This window comes from Triticum urartu, chromosome 2A (assembly GCF_056163025.1).
Source record: "Triticum urartu cultivar PI428250 chromosome 2A, HENAU_Tu73, whole genome shotgun sequence".
NCBI lineage: Eukaryota > Viridiplantae > Streptophyta > Magnoliopsida > Poales > Poaceae > Triticum > Triticum urartu.
In genome coordinates, this window is record NC_141874.1 from 656829185 (window position 1) to 656844853 (window position 15669).

A 15669-nucleotide genomic window follows, 5' to 3' on the forward strand; every position below is an offset into this window, starting at 1 on the left:
TTGAACGTGTCAAGTGCTTCATTTGGAATCTCCTTGTACATGTTTGACATTGAGTTGTGGTCCATCTTTTTCTTGGCATAAACGTCCAAGTCATCTGCTTGCTCCTCTGGGGCATTAATCAGCTGAGCCCATTCAGCAACTATGGACTGGTACCTCGTACCCTCTGACATCCATACAATCCTGCCATCTGGATAAAAATGGGCTGTGGAGTAGAACTGCATGATGAGTTCCTCGTTCCACTTTGTGAGCTTCTGCCCAACAAAGTCCTCTACTCCACATGCCTTGAAGCTGTCCTGCACTCCAGGGTAGTATTCTTCATTGTCCTTGATGTATTGCCAATCGACCCATCTCATATCACAGACTATTGGCTTCTTGTCTAGCAGCACTGTCTCATAAAAATCTTGCTGCTCCTTGGTGTGAAACCTGTAGTCGACTGCAGTCCTTCTCCTAGAAGCATACGGGTCTGCTTCTCTCCTCATCCTCAGCCCTGAATCTCTCCTGAGTTTCATATCCTCAGCCACAGGATGAGCATCGTTGTGGTCTGGGATCTTGGGCTTGAGTTTTCTAAGAACATTCTCTTCCTCTTCTTCTGCAGCTTCAGGCACTGGGGCCTTGTTCTTCTCAGTAGCTAGGATGCTTCTTGTGTTTCTCTTTGGCTTTGGCTTTGGAGCTGGCTTGGCCTTGGAAGCAGCTGCCCCTGATCTTATGGCATCACCCATTAGCTTGGGTGCCTTAGGTGCTGGTGCAGCTACCTCTTCTTCTTCCTCCCCATCTTCCATGATGGAAGCCTTGCCAAGCACTCCGGCTACAGTTTTCTTCACCCTTTCTTTCCTCTTCTTGCCTTCAGCAGTAGCTGGCTCAATGGGAGTGGGCTTCTCAGTTGAAGCTCTGGCCTTAGACATAGGCTGCCTGCCTGCTGGCCTTTTGATCTTCATCCCTGGTTTTATGCCCTGTGCTGGCTCAACTCTCTTGGAGGTTGCTTCCTCTTCTGCCACATAATCCTCATCTTCTGAGTCTGAGGTTCTCTTCTTTCTCTGTCGTGTGGCAGCTTTAGGCAGGTTGCTAGGGGTGCTCCTGCTGCCATCATCTGAGGAACTTGAGGGACTAGTGCCCTCACTCATCTGCACTTGCTGTTCTGACAAGTTCTGGCTGTCACTTTGGTCTGACATGATGCAAACTCTGACTGCTGACCCCTAGTTCGGCGGAGACTCGCTACGGTGGCAACGGCGGGGTTGATTCCCGTTGACGGCGACAGAGACCAGCGACTGGAGGCGGCTGGCGGTGAGGAGACGATCCGGAGACCAAGTTGGCAGAGCAGGCTATCACGCGGGCGAAGGGGTTCGGAGAAATTTCCAAATTTTTGCCCGTGACTATATATAGCCCGACCCTGTCGGTGTGACCGAGTGGAACAACTCGGTGGCACCGAGATGCAAAACTATATACAGTTATTGCAACTCGGTGTGACCGAATGGTTCAAACCGGTTGCACCGAGATCGAAAACTTAGATCAACTTAATGATCTCGGTAGGACCGAAAGTAGAGTATCGGTCAGACCGAGAATCACAAAGAGGTTTTGGAAGTTTAAGTCTATGACGAATCGGGGACTCCGAGCGCTCCTCACACAGAGTGGTTCGAATCTGACTTGATCAGATTTTGTGATGCAACATGAATAGAGTTTGAGACGAGAAAAGCATAGATAGCTAGAGGAGGTTCTTAGGCATTCTTGTCCATCCACTTGGCAAAAGGAAATAAAACCAAACAACCAAAACAACAAGTGGATGTCCTCGAATGAGTAAAATATGCAACCAACATGCTCACACAATAAGATGGCAAATGAAATATGTGACAAAGCATGCACAATCAATTCTAGCATCTATCAAGCAATTTGCGATGACTAGGTCATCTATATATGAGTATATTGACTTAGGAGTCAAGTGAGAACACTTGATCATAGGTCATACTCATCGTTTAAGCTCAAGTGGGGTTACCACTCTTACATAAGGCATTGTTGTGTTCACATCTTTAGAGTTGCTTTAGCTCAAGTCTTAGAGCAAAGCTCCCCCTAGATGTGATATCCCCCCTAAGAGGGATGAACTAACCTTGGGTTTTGTCGATGATGACTTCATGTAGATGTTGAAGATGTGGATGCTCAATATTGATGTAGATCACTTGGAGCTATCCATTTGAGTGAATTGTACTTTCAATACCTACATGGGTTAGTCCCACAAGGAACAAACAAGGATATCCATAGACATAGAGTGATGCACACACACGATGATGTCCATGAAAATTTTAGGTTACCTTGTCCCTTGTCTTACCAACAAGAGGATTTGTGACTCCTTAAACTAGTGCAAGATGTGGAAGTTGATTGCACTTGTTCTTGCCAAAATGATAAGAGTGAAGTATGTTGGCGGAGTCACCCTCAAGAACTCTCTAGTTCTTCTTCTTTTGGATCCACACCATCTTGATGGGAATCCTTGGAGTTGTAGTCGTGCTTGATGAAGTGGAACTTGAAGTAGTCTTGGGAATCCACTTGACTAAGGTCTTAGGAGCTTCTTCAAATGCATCAATTTCCTCTTGAAGCTTGTCCTTGCCTTTTTGCTTGTAATCTTGTGGTGGAAGATCATCTTGAGCTTGTGTCCCCTTGAAGGAAGTATCATACTTCTCTTGTTGAGGAACAAACTTTGTCTTGGGGTATTGATCTTCTTCCCACTCAACTCCATTGGCATTGAACTTTCGTTCAAAACCAACACCTTGATTCTTCCGGTGCATTCCTTGCTTGCGCACAATTTCCTCGAATTGCTTACTCCCGGCAAGGCTTTTGTACACTCCTTTCTCTATAATTCCCTTCAATAAGCTATTTTCTTGCTCAAGTGTAACTTGGCTAAGAGAATCATTAGTGGAATCAAGAGAACTACTAGAAGCAACAATATTGGATTTAGCATGATCATTGTTACTACTAGAGGAAGAATCTTTCTTGTTCTTGTTACTAGACTTGACTTGAGGCATGTAAGTGGATAAGAGTAAACGCTTGGCAATGTAAGAAGAACTTTTCTTGCGGAGATCATCATTGATTGCCTTTAAAAACTCATGCTCTTGCTCAAGATTGAGCTTTTCAAAGCGTAATTTCTCATGAGCTCTTAAAAGTTCTCGATGATCTTCGAAGATAGTTTCATGAGCTAACTTAAGAGTGTTTAGTTCTTTAGTTAGAGCCTCAATCTTCTCCTTATCATTGTCATTCGTTTTATCTTGATTAGCATGATTAATTGATGTTTCATCATAGTATTCATCACTAGAGTTGTCAACAAGTAAATCATCACCTAACAAGTCATCTTCATCACTATTAAAATCAACATACTCGGGGTGTGTTACCTTAGGACCTTTGGCCATGAAGCATCTTCCAATTCCTTCATTTGGTGAGTCAAATATGTCGTAGGAGTTGGTTGACACAAGTGCTAGACCGGCAACACCTTCATCTTGAGTATCTTCGGAGTCGGAGTGATAACTTCTCTCGGAGTGGCTGTCGGAGTCGGAGCCGGATACCCATTCACCAACATGAGCTTGATGTCTTCGTTTTGTGTAGCTCCTTGATGATTTTTCCTTCCTTTCCGAATCCTTGCTTCTCCGTGAGTATCTCCGTTCATAACGATCATCTCTACTCCTTCTCTCTCTTGGTGGTGATTCTTTGCTTCTTCTTTTTGGAGAATCTTCTCTTCTCTTGTAGGGAGCCGTACACTCATTGGAATAGTGTCCGGGTCTTCCACAATTGTAGCAATTTCGCTCTCGACTAGAAGATCTTTTGTCATTGTAGGACCTTGACTTGAAGCTTCTATCTTTGCTTCTGCTCTTGTAAAACTTGTTGAAGTTCTTCACCATTAAGCTCAATTCTTCGTTGAAGTTTTGTTTCTCACTTGATGATGTAGGGGCTTCACATGAGGCTTTGTAGGCACGACTTGATTTGTTGTGAAGTTCCTCTTTATCCTTAAGTGACATCTCATGAGCAACAATTCTTCCAATCACTTCCGTTGGCTTGAGATCTTTGTAGCTGGGCATCATTTGGATCAATGTGCACACGGTATCATATTTTCCATCCAAGGCTCTTAGAATCTTCTTGATGATGAATCTATCAGTCATCTCTTCACTTCCTAAGCCGGCAATCTCATTTGTGATGAGAGCAAGCCTAGAGTACATTTCAGCGACACCTTCACCATCCTTCATTTTGAACTTGTCAAGTTGACTTTGAAGCACATCCAACTTGGATTCCTTGACGGAGTCGGTACCTTCGTGCATATCAATCAAAGTGTCCCAAATTTCCTTTGCATTCTCAAGACGGCTGATTTTGTTGAATTCTTCGAGGCACAATCCATTGAAGAGAATATCACAAGCTTGAGCATTGTATTGCAACATCTTCAACTCATCCGCGGTAGCTTCACGGTTTGGTTCTCTCCCATCAAAGAAGTCACCTTGCAAACCAACACACACAATAGCCCAAACGACGGGGTTATGTCCAAGAATATGCATTTTCATTTTATGTTTCCAACTAGCAAAATTAGTACCATCAAAGTAAGGACCTCTACGGTGATAATTTCCCTCGCTAGACGCCATACTCTCCTAGGTTGTGAAACCAAGGCTATGACCACCAAAAGCTATGGAGATCAAAGCAAATGGAGACCAAAGCTCTGATACCACTTGTAGGATCGAAAGTATGTCTAGAGGGGGGGGTGATTAGACTACTTGACCAAATAAAAACTTAACCTTTTCCCAATTTTAGTTCTTGGCAGATTTTAGCTATCTTAGGACAAGTCAAGCAATCATCACACAATTCAAGCAAGCATGCAAAGAGTATATTGGCAGCGGAAAGTAAAGCATGCAACTTGCAAGAATGTAAAGGGAAGGGTTTGGAGAATTCAAACGCAATTGGAGACACGGATGTTTTTCCCGTGGTTCAGATAGGTGGTGCTATCCTACATCCACGTTGATGGAGACTTCAACCCACGAAGGGTAACGGTTGTGCGAGTCCACGGAGGGCTCCACCCACGAAGGGTCCACGAAGTAGCAACCTTGTCTATCCCACCATGGCCATCGCCCACGAAGGACTTGCCTCACTAGCGGTAGATCTTCACGAAGTAGGCGATCTCCTTGCCCTTACAAACTCCTTGGTTCAACTCCACAATCTTGTCGGAGGTTCCCAAGTGACACCTAGCCAATCTAGGAGACACCACTCTCCAAGAAGTAACAGATGGTGTGTTGATGATGAACTCCTTGCTCTTGTGCTTCAAATGATAGTCTCCCCAACACTCAACTCTCTCTCATAGGATTTGGATCTGGTGGAAAGATGGTTTGAGTGGAAAGCAACTTGGGAAGGCTAGAGATCAAGATTCATATGGTAGGAATGGAATATCTTGGTCTCAACACATGAGCAGGTGGTTCTCTCTCAGAACATATGAGTTGGAATTGTGTATGTGTTCTGATGGCTCTCTCCACGAATGAAGAGGAGGTGGAGGGGTATATATAGCCTCCACACAAAATCCAACCGTTACACACAATCTACCAATCTCGGTGGGACCGAATCAACAAACTCGGTCGGACCGAAAAGGTAAACCTAGTGACCGTTAGAGATTTTCGGTGGGGCTGACATGCAACTCGGTAGGACCGATATGGTTAGGGTTTGGGCATAACGTAATCTCGGTGAGACCGATTACACAAACTCGGTGTGACCGAGTTTGGTAATAAGCTAACCAGAGAGTTGGTCAGGTAAACTCGGTGGGACCGATTTGCTCTTTCGGTGAGACCGAAAAGTTACAAAAAGGAAACAGAGAGTCTACATTGCAATCTCGGTGGGACCGATTCGCTCTTTCGGTGAGACCGAAAAGTTACGAAAGGGAAACAGAGAGTTTGCAATCCCATCTCGGTGAGACCGAGATCCTTATCGGTAGGACCGAATTGCTAGGGTTTGGCAGTGGCTTATGACAAGTGAAACTCGGTGGCGCCGGATAGAAAGAATCGCTATGACCGAGTTTGGCTTAGGGTTTAGGTCATATGTGGATATGGGAAAGTAGTTGAGGATTTTGCAGCATATCACTAAGCACATGAAGCAAGAAGCTCATTAAGCAACACCTCATCCCTCCTTGATAGTATTGGCTTTTCCTAAAGACTCAATGTGATCTTGGATCACTAAAATATAAACATGAAGAGTCTTGAGCTTTTGAGCTTGAGCCAATCCTTTGTCCTTAGCATTTTGAGGGTTCCACTTTCACATCCATGCGATGCCAATCATTGAGCTTTCCTGAAATAGTCATCTTGGAATAGCATTAGCTCAATGAGCTATATGTTGTTATGAATTACCAAAACCACCTAGAGATAGTTGCACTTTCAAGCGCGCGGCAAGTCAGCAACGGCGCAAGCAACAGCCGGGGTAGTGGGCACGGTGGCGCGCACGCGCGACGTGCAGGAGGTGTGGCCAGGGAGAGCCGCGTGACCAAGGGGCTCACGGGCGTGGCGATGGCGTCACGAGCTCACCGGAGCTCGCGGGGCACTGGACAGTGGTTACGGCGGAGGAGCGGGCGAGAGGAGCTTGGCGCGGGCGTGGCCTGGTTGGTGTTCAGCGCGAGTGTGGCCGGAGTGACCATGGCGACCGTGGCGACGGGGGAGGGGAAAGGGGAGGACGATCGGGTCCTCACCGGCGTTGGTGAGCAGGGAGGGGGGCGTCGAGGCGCACGGATGCCATTCGGGGAGGAGGACGGGGACGACATGGCGACAGGGAGACGAGCGGTTGCGGCGAGTGACGGCTCCAACGTGGCCACGGGCGACGACGGCGGCGGTGCGGCGTCAGGGATCGGCTCGGGTGCCGATCCAGATCGGGATGAGGGGGAATCCAGCGGAGGGGGTCGGTGCGGCGACGCCGGAGGAGCTACGAGGCGGAGGCGACCGTCCTCGGGCGCGTTGCGGCGCTCACCGGGGTGGCGTTGCAGTCAAGCGACAGTGATGGGGTTCGAACCCCCTGATCCAGTTCGTGGAAGGGGGGAGGGGGCAGAGGAGGCACGAGGGAGAGGGGATCGTGGAGAAGTGGGGGGGGGGGGTTAGAGTTTCGATGTCCCCTGGGGGTTATAGGCTAGGGGAGGGAGTGGGCCGGCCTAGCAGGCCACTGGCTGGGCCGAGGCCCAGTTGGCCTAGGGGTTTTCTTTTTATTTGTTTTGTTTTCCCTTTTGTCTTTTTTGTTTGCTTCTATTCCTTTAATACTTTATAGTTTATCAAAAATAAAACCCACACCTAAAATAGAGTTACCATTTCAACTACTGTCTCAAAAAGTTTTACCCCTGAACAAAATAGTTTAATATTTTATAAAATTCAAAAGACGTTTATTTATTTGTTTTAACTATTGTTTTATCCATTTTAGAGTACTTAAACATTTTATGAAAGTGTGGTTTCTCGGCCATAATTACACATGCATTATTTGGCACCGCCTGAACATTTTAGTTTTAAAGTTTGAAAACTTTTGTTGTTTGCCTTTAATTTAATTTTGAATTTGAATCGGTTTTGAACTAACCGGAGATTAACTCTAGTGACAGAGGTGACGTGGCATCATTAGCAAGGAATTACTGTTGTCTAATTATCCGGGCGTCACAGTCCAAATCTCGAACCGTTTTCACCATTGGATTCCTCGTGTCGATATCTTCAAAACTAGATCCCATGTTGATTGGTTTTGACGAACTTTTTTTTTCACGAAAAAAAACCGGGTGAAAAGACCGAACTAGGAGTACGTTTTTTTCCTTTTCCGAAAGAGGCAGTCCGTGCCTCTCGTGGAACCAAAACCATGACTCTCGTGAAAGGAAAAAAATAGAAAACACATTTATTTTTCCGTTTCCGAGAGGCATGGCCGTGACTCTCGCGAAAGCACAACCATGCCTCTCGTAGAACCAAAACCGTGATTCTCGCGAAAGAAAAAAAAAGAGAAAACGCGTATCTTTTTTCCCTTTCTGAGAGGCACGGCCGTGACTCTCGCGAAAGCACAACCGTGCCTCTCGCGGAAGCAAAACCATGACTCTCGCGAAAGAAAAAAAAACAGAAAACACGTTTTGTTTTTCCTTTTTCGAGGGGCACGGCTGTGACTCTCGCGAAAGCACAACCGTGCCTTTCGCGAAAGCAAAACCGTGACTCTCGCGAAAGAAAAAAAAACAAAAAACACGTTTTTTTTCGTTTCCGAAAGGTATGGCCGTGACTTTCGCGGGAAAAAACTGTGACTTTTGCGAAAGGAAAAAAAGAAAACGCATTTTTTTCGCGCAAATTTTTTTTTAATTTTTTTATCGAAAAGCTAAGGTAGACCGGGGAAAAACCAAAACGTCAAAAAACCAAAAAAAACCATTTAAAAAGCCGAAAACGCGTGCGGAAAAATATAAATAACAAAATTCGAAAGAAGCGTTTAGAGCGCGACACGTGGTGAATGGCTGAGAGCGCGCCAAGTGGTGTTGATCGTTGCGAGGCTTCTGAAGGAGCGCTCGTTAACTAGTTGCTTTTCAATGACACTGCGATACAAAAATCCTTGAGGCGTAATAGGAATCACTACGAGCAATATATAGCTCTCGCAAGACCTCCTAATCAACGCTTGCTACGCCAGGTAACCTAATCGATGCTCATGCGAGCGGATGCGTGGTCCAGCCCAACAAACCGGATCTTACGCGAGCGGTTGAGTGGTTGGTCGACGTTGTCGACCACTGACTACTTTATCCGATGACAATGACCGGTGATCGTTGACTTTTACACAACTATTTTGCAAAACAAGAGATCAAGGATTTAATAGAAATATTCCCACATTTTTTTAAAAAGTTCATGATTTTGAAAAAGTTCACTAATTCAAAAAAATTCATGCATTAATCAAATGTTCATGGGATTTGAAAAAATTGACAAAATTGACAAAAAGTGTTAAAATTTGTTCATAAATTATAAAAATGTGCAAAAGTTCAAAAAATGCACGTGAAACTGAAAAAATTCATGAAAAAAGGAAAAAAGAAGAAAAACAAAACCATTAGAAACCGGACAAAAACTGAAGAGAAATAAAATCCAAAGGACTAGCCCAAAAATCCCCCCGAGGAAACCTTCTAGAAGGTGCCCAAAACAGGTGATGAGAGTGGCGTGATTGGGCGGCTCATAGTTGACCTACCGATGGGTCGTGCGTGGTCGCTAGTTACCCAAAATGCCCGTGAGTGGTCTCATAAGGCCTTATACAATGCTAGGTGCTTAGAGAGGTGTTTAGAAAAATAAACCAAATTTTTCTGGAGCACCAATGCCTATTTTTACAAGAGCGACACTTAATTAAGCGTCTACTCTTTACAAACTAGATGATATCCCACACGTTGTTGCGGGAATGTTTGGCAGTATATTCAGTTTGAATTGATTGTGTGGAACATGAATAATTAGAGTAATAATATGATAACTAAAGTCTAAAATAAATATTTTTTATGCTGTTTGATTAATATATAATGTAAACATCATAATAGAATGTAAATTTTCATGCATGTTTGCATGTTAAGGTGGTTTTTTATTATGCAGGATTGCATGTTGGGGTCGACATTTCTTAATGCATGTTAAATGATAAGGTGGCATATTTGCATGTTGAGAGAAATAAGCTAGCAAAGGCAAACTATTTAGATATAGGAGATAAGCACCGATGCATAAAAACATTAGTTTGTTTCTCTAAACACCTCCCCTAAGCATCTTGCATTGTAGGAGGCCTAAGCGCCAAATAGGAAATGCCAGCTCTTGCGCTGCTCCAGGCTGAAAGGCCAGCTTTGTTGCCTCACTACCACCGGGCCGCATCCATGCCTAATGGGCTGCCAGGCCGACGCCAGCCGCCCAACGGCTTTCTGTCTCTCGCTTCTTCGGGTTGGTTCGCGAACAGGCCGTGACCAGCTTTCTTGCGCCGCCCGTTTCCTCCTGCTTTCCGTCCCCTCTTTCTCCCCCTTCCTCCACCCAACGCCCTCGCCGCCTCCAGCTTCTTCCAATCCCCCCCTTTCCGTCTAGGGTTTTGCTTCCTCCCCGAGAAAAATCGAGGCCTCAGCCCCCCGGAGCGCGCCGCGCCTCGCCTCGCCGACCGGTCGCCGGAGATGTCCCGCACGCTGGTGCAGCCGGTGGGGCAGAAGCGGCTGACCAACGTGGCCGTGGTGCGGCTGCGCAAGGGCGGCCAGCGGTTCGAGATCGCCTGCTTCCCCAACAAGGTGGTCAACTGGCGCGACCGCGTCGAGAAGGACCTCGACGAGGTGCTCCAGTCCCACAACGTCTACTCCAACGTCTCCAAGGGCGTCCTCGCCAAGTCCAAGGACCTCATCAGGATCTTCGGCACCGACGACCTCGTCGAAATCTGCCTCGAGGTCCTCCTCCCCCCCTTCCTCGACTCCCGCCGTGGAGTGGATTGGATGGGTCCTGCTAATTTCGTGCTGATTTCCGGCTCGGCTCGATTGCTAATTGCTGATTGTTGCTGGTGCTGTTGTGCTCTGTCAGATTTTGGAGAAAGGGGAGCTCCAGGTTTCTGGCAAGGAGAGGGAGGCGCAGCTGTCCGCGCAGTTCAGGGACATCGCCACCATCGTGATGGAGAAGACTATCGATCCTCAGACCCGGCGCCCCTACACCATGAACATGATCGAGCGCCTCATGCACGACATACACTTTGCAGTCGATCCAAACATTACCTCCAAGGAACAGGTAGCTGCCTGCCCTCTGCTCTGGATATACTGCCCTTAGTGTGTTTTTTTCTTCTTTTCAATCCAATGGAGGATTACGATTTGTTTAGCATCTGTCATTTGCATTCATCAACTGCAGTGCCTTTTCTGTAAAGAAATGTTGCTTTAGGCCAAATTATTGTACACATTACAAATAGCTGACCTTCTGATTCCTGTATTACCGGAGAATTGCGAAGTTGCCATGCTAGCTTAGAATAGTTTGCCTGAAGTGATGATATCTTACTGTAAGCAATCTAATTATCTGCATTGGTACAATTGGAAGAAATTGAGTATTGATGTCTTGTACAAGTCCTTGCCAGGACAGAAACTTCAGTGGCAAGTGCGTGCATATGAATAATCATTCTGGAGATAGTCACTCATATTCCATACTATTGAGGCTATTCTGTTTGCTATGCACCTGTGATTGTGTATCAGTTTTGTCGAATCTGTCTTCGTTTTTCTTTTCAACCGATGGTCATTGTTCGGGCTACCCTGTATTGTGTCTATGTTGCCTTTGGACAAAAACGCTAGACTGTGGCACCATTAGTTCAAATTCTTTCAGAAGCGAATGCTTTGGAATATTCCATTCTTGTAGCAGCCACTGCTTCGGATCCTGCTCCTCTTCAATTTCTGGCCCCATATTCAGGGTGTGCCATAGTTAACCTCTTTTTCGGTAGAGTCACGCCAATACACAATGTGATAAAAATACTGAAGGAATTAGGAATTCTCTGTGACAGTACTGATGGTACCTGTGTTTATGCTTTTACCTTAGGTATTATTACTTGCACTCTGGACAATGTGACAGAGGTAGTAATATACTACCCTCCGTTCACTTTTATAAGTCGTTTCAGACAACTGAAAATGAGCTAATTTGCATCCTGTCTGAAATGTCTTCAAGGCCTTATAAAAGTGAACAGAGGGAGTAATATTGTTACAGCTACATCTGTGTAGACTTGTTATCTACTCCCGTTTCCTCTTTTCATTTGTATTTTCATCGATATTTCAGGCACTGAGAGTTATTAAGAAGCTAATTGAGCACCCTGACTGCTCGATAAAGCGTGCACCATTGACTGTGCGGTTCATTGCACCTAAGTCCAATCTTGCTGGCCTTATGGAGAAGCTTGATGGGTGGAATGCAATTGTTCTTTCAAAGGATGAATCTGCCAATCAGTCTTCCATTGTAAGTCTTTTAGATTATCTTTTCCTAGCCATTACTGTGTTGCCTGATTATGATTTTTCTATCATGTGAGTACCCCTAGAACTTGTGTTCCTAAGTTATTATAGGATGATATGTATTCAGTCTGGTCTCCCCCAAAAATGCTATACAGCTGGTGAATGGTTTATGCTACTTAGTGAGAGTTCGACTGTATTACTGAGAAGCTTGCACGCTGTCTCCTTTTTTACCGTGCTGTTGCAATGATGTCAACATTCAAGTCTACTTAGACACTGATGCAATTATTGTCCAAATTCATGATATCTTCATGTAATGTTTCACCCTATTAGTTGGTGTACTATACTTAACTCTGAATGACATATTGCAGGTATGTGAGATTGAACCATCTGTTCTGCACTCGTGTGAAGAGAAACTGAAGGACGTGCAAGGGAGGGTGGAAGTACTCTCCGTGTCGGCACACAAAGAAGGTGGCTCTTCTACAGACCAATATGACAATGTCGAGGACAATGTGGAGAAGGCACAGCCCGTGCCTGCGAAGGAGTCTGGTGCTGTTGCTCAGCTAAGTGAGACCATGCAGAAACAGAGCCTTTCAAGTGAAGTGGAAAGCCAGGGCCAGGCACCAGGCAAGCCGCAGAAAAGATGCAAAGAATGCGACATATTCATGGAGGACAAGCTGTACAGAGACCACTGCAAGTCCGGGTGGCACAAGCACAACTACACACGCCACAAGAATGGGCTTCCTCCGCTCAGCCAGGAGGAGTGCTTGATGGAAATAGAGATGGCAGATTCCCAGAGGGGTCTGAAGGACTACGATTTCTGAGGTGGGTTTTGTCTAGCACCCCCTCTCACCACGCCTTCCAGGCCGAGAAATGGCACGCACAAGGCATGAATTTTGCAGTCTTGTTGTTTCCGAGGACATAGTCATCATTTGGTAAATGCTGGTATGAAGTGGGGAACGAGTTTTGCGAGACGCAAGCAAGTTTATAAAATGTAATCGGGTTACATTGTGTGAATGTGAACTGTGAAGGTAGTAGAACCTGGCTCATGTGTAGTTGGCTGAGTAAACTTGTGGCAGTTCTGATGTTTGCGGCATGAACTGTAACGTGATGCTATATGGTACGGTCTTGAGTATGCACCTGTTATGGAGGTGAACCAACTTAGTGCAACATATGTATATCGATTTTGCAACTTGATGTTGCTTTGGTACTGATATATAAATTCCGGGGTTGTTGTGCATTGTCAGTTGGCCCGCTGTAGTGAAAACAACAAGGCAAATATAGATGGTATCAGCCAGTTGTTCGGTGCATTGATACCGCACGTAAAGGTGTGCAAGATGATCAGATATCGCACTAGGAAAGATGATCACATCCACCGATCAGAAGCAAAGTAGAGAGTAGGACGTGAAAGAGAGCAGCGTTGTATAGTTTCTTGTAACACCTGAAGTCATGTAGATACCTCTGCTCTGTCCATGGTCGCTGACGATGAGAAACACTGCGCGCTTTCCTTTCCTTTCCTTGAGCAAGCGGAGAAAGGGCAGACAACCTTGTGTCTTGCGGTGGCATCAGCTCAGTTGGCCTTTGGTCGTTTGCCCCGGTGGCAAGCGAAGCACAGATACCAAAACTGAGCGGCAAGAAAGGCAGTTGAAGCACACTAGTACTACGATGCAAGTGACCGGGACGCTTCCTGGAGAAAGCGAAAAGAGTTGGCTCAACAGCAGGCAGGATCATCGTCGCCACGCCACTACACCTCACTTACATCTACTACATGGATCATCAATCTGCCCTTTTTCCTCTTTCTGCCGCCGGCTTTTCCACTGCTTTCTTCTCCTCTTACCGATGGCCGCTTCCACCTCCGATCCACGCTTCCTCTTCTTCAGCTATAATATAACAAGCGCCTGCTCCTCCTCGAGTGGTGCAGTAGACAGTAGTAGTGGCTACCGGTGTCAGTAGAGGGCAGAGCAAGCAACCGACCGTGGTGAGTGGTGACCATGGCGCGCAACTGCAGAATCAGCAGCTTCTTCTTCCTGCTCCTCATGCTCTGTACCACCTCGCACTGCGGTAAGCTCACTGCTCCCAGCCCATCCAGTGAACCAAGATACTGTAACGGCGTCTTTTAAAAAAAATCCTTATTCGTTTCTTCCCTTCTGCGTTTGAGTGGTGTCACTGGAGTGAACACAGTGTCGGATCTCAGTGACCAGCTCTCGCTAACCTGTCTGTTAACCTGCATTGTGCTGACTAATTGGAGTCTTTGTGTTGGTGGAGCAGAGGCGAGAGCTCTGAGGCAGAGCAAGAGGAACTCGCTGATGAACGTGCTCTTCAAGCTCAACTTCGCCAGGGCGGTGGAGCCGACGCAGCCGCCGCCCCCTCCCTCGTCGCTCGATGCCAGCGCTGGCAGCGACGCCGCGAGCGCGAGTCTCGCCGCCGTCGATGCCCCGTTCTGCGTCAACCCTCCTGACGCTCCCCCCTCGTCGTCGTCCACGCCCCCCTTCACCTCCACGGCGCCCTCCTCCACCACCCCGTCCGTGCCGGACCAGCTGCCGCCCATCACCCCCGTCCCGCCCTCCTTCGAGCCCAGCCCGCCGGCCGGCGGCGGTGGCGCCACCCCGGGCTCCAGTCCGGGGCTGGGCACGCCGGCGTCCACGCCCACGCCCATCAACCCGCCGCAGTTCGCCCCGAGCCCGCCTGGGACGGCGCCGCCCAGCCCGATCGTCGTTGTGCCGAGCCCGCCCGACGAATTCGGCCCAGGCTCGGGCGGCGGAGGACAGGGAGGGGGCGTAGGAGGAGGGGGCGGTGGTGGAGGAGAGGGAGGAGGCGGAGGCGTAGGAGGAGGTGGTGGTGGTGGAGGAGGAGAAGGAGGAGGCGGAGGCGTAGGAGGAGGAGGAGGCGGTCTAGGAGAAGGAGGAGGTGGCGGAGGGGGAGGAGGCGGCGGGTTCATGCCGCCGATCATCTACCCGCCGCCGCTGGCCCCTCCGATGGCGCCGGGGTCCGGGCAGGCGCTGTGGTGCGTGGCGAAGCCGACAGTGCCGGACCCGATCCTCCAGGAGGCCATGGACTACGCGTGCGGCTCCGGCGCCGAGTGCCGGTCCATCCAGCCGTCCGGCGCGTGCTCCCAGCCGGACACCGTGCTGGCCCACGCCTCCTACGCCTTCAACAGCTACTGGCAGATGACCCGGGCCAACGGCGGCACCTGCGACTTCGGCGGCACCGCCACCATCGTCACCAGCGACCCAAGTAAGTCCTCAAACCTCGACTGACCGAAAGCTCCATCCACCCATCCATGCTATGCCATGCCACTGCCATGCATAAATCCTCATGATCGATCTTGATTTCTTACCATGGGTTTCTGTCCGTCATGATCTCTGCAGGCTACGACAGTTGCGCGTTCAACCTTGTATGAGGCTGCAGATCGATGAGCCAATTTTCTGTTCCATTTGTTTCGGGGCCACGCAGCACCGCAGGCTTAGTAAGGAGTAGCTGAGATTAGTGTGATTTTGATTCTGGCAAGACTGCTGATACCGCGTAAAGGCGATTCCTTGACATGTGCATTATACTAGTAGCTTCTTGGGCAGGAAGATGCTTAATCGTGCGTGCCCCTCTTGTAACTTTAAACCTTCTTGACCAAATTAGTTTAGTTTAAGCCAATGATATATGCCTAACTTGGTGTTCACGCTAACCCAGTTAGTAGCACTAGGAAAGTTGGATTCTGTCCGATCACGCACGAGCTCGACTCTTTGTTCCACACTTGATCCAACTAAGCATCTCCAGACAAACATAGTACTCCCTCC

At 47.6% G+C, this 15669-nt stretch overlaps 2 protein-coding genes across 2 annotated transcripts; both read left to right on the forward strand.

The window, feature by feature from the left end:
* Positions 1-9906: 9906 nt before the first annotated feature.
* On the forward strand, positions 9907-13121 carry LOC125539495 (sequence-specific DNA binding transcription factor). Its single transcript, XM_048702961.2, has 4 exons — positions 9907-10363; positions 10494-10694; positions 11718-11891; positions 12253-13121. The coding sequence occupies exons 1-4, from the start codon at positions 10100-10102 to the stop codon at positions 12703-12705; spliced, it is 1092 nt and encodes a 363-aa protein (XP_048558918.1). The 5' UTR covers positions 9907-10099; the 3' UTR covers positions 12706-13121.
* A 152-nt stretch (positions 13122-13273) lies between these two features.
* Positions 13274-15465, forward strand: LOC125539496 (uncharacterized). Its single transcript, XM_048702962.2, has 3 exons — positions 13274-13942; positions 14150-15115; positions 15250-15465. The coding sequence occupies exons 1-3, from the start codon at positions 13873-13875 to the stop codon at positions 15279-15281; spliced, it is 1068 nt and encodes a 355-aa protein (XP_048558919.2). The 5' UTR covers positions 13274-13872; the 3' UTR covers positions 15282-15465.
* Positions 15466-15669: the final 204 nt, after the last annotated feature.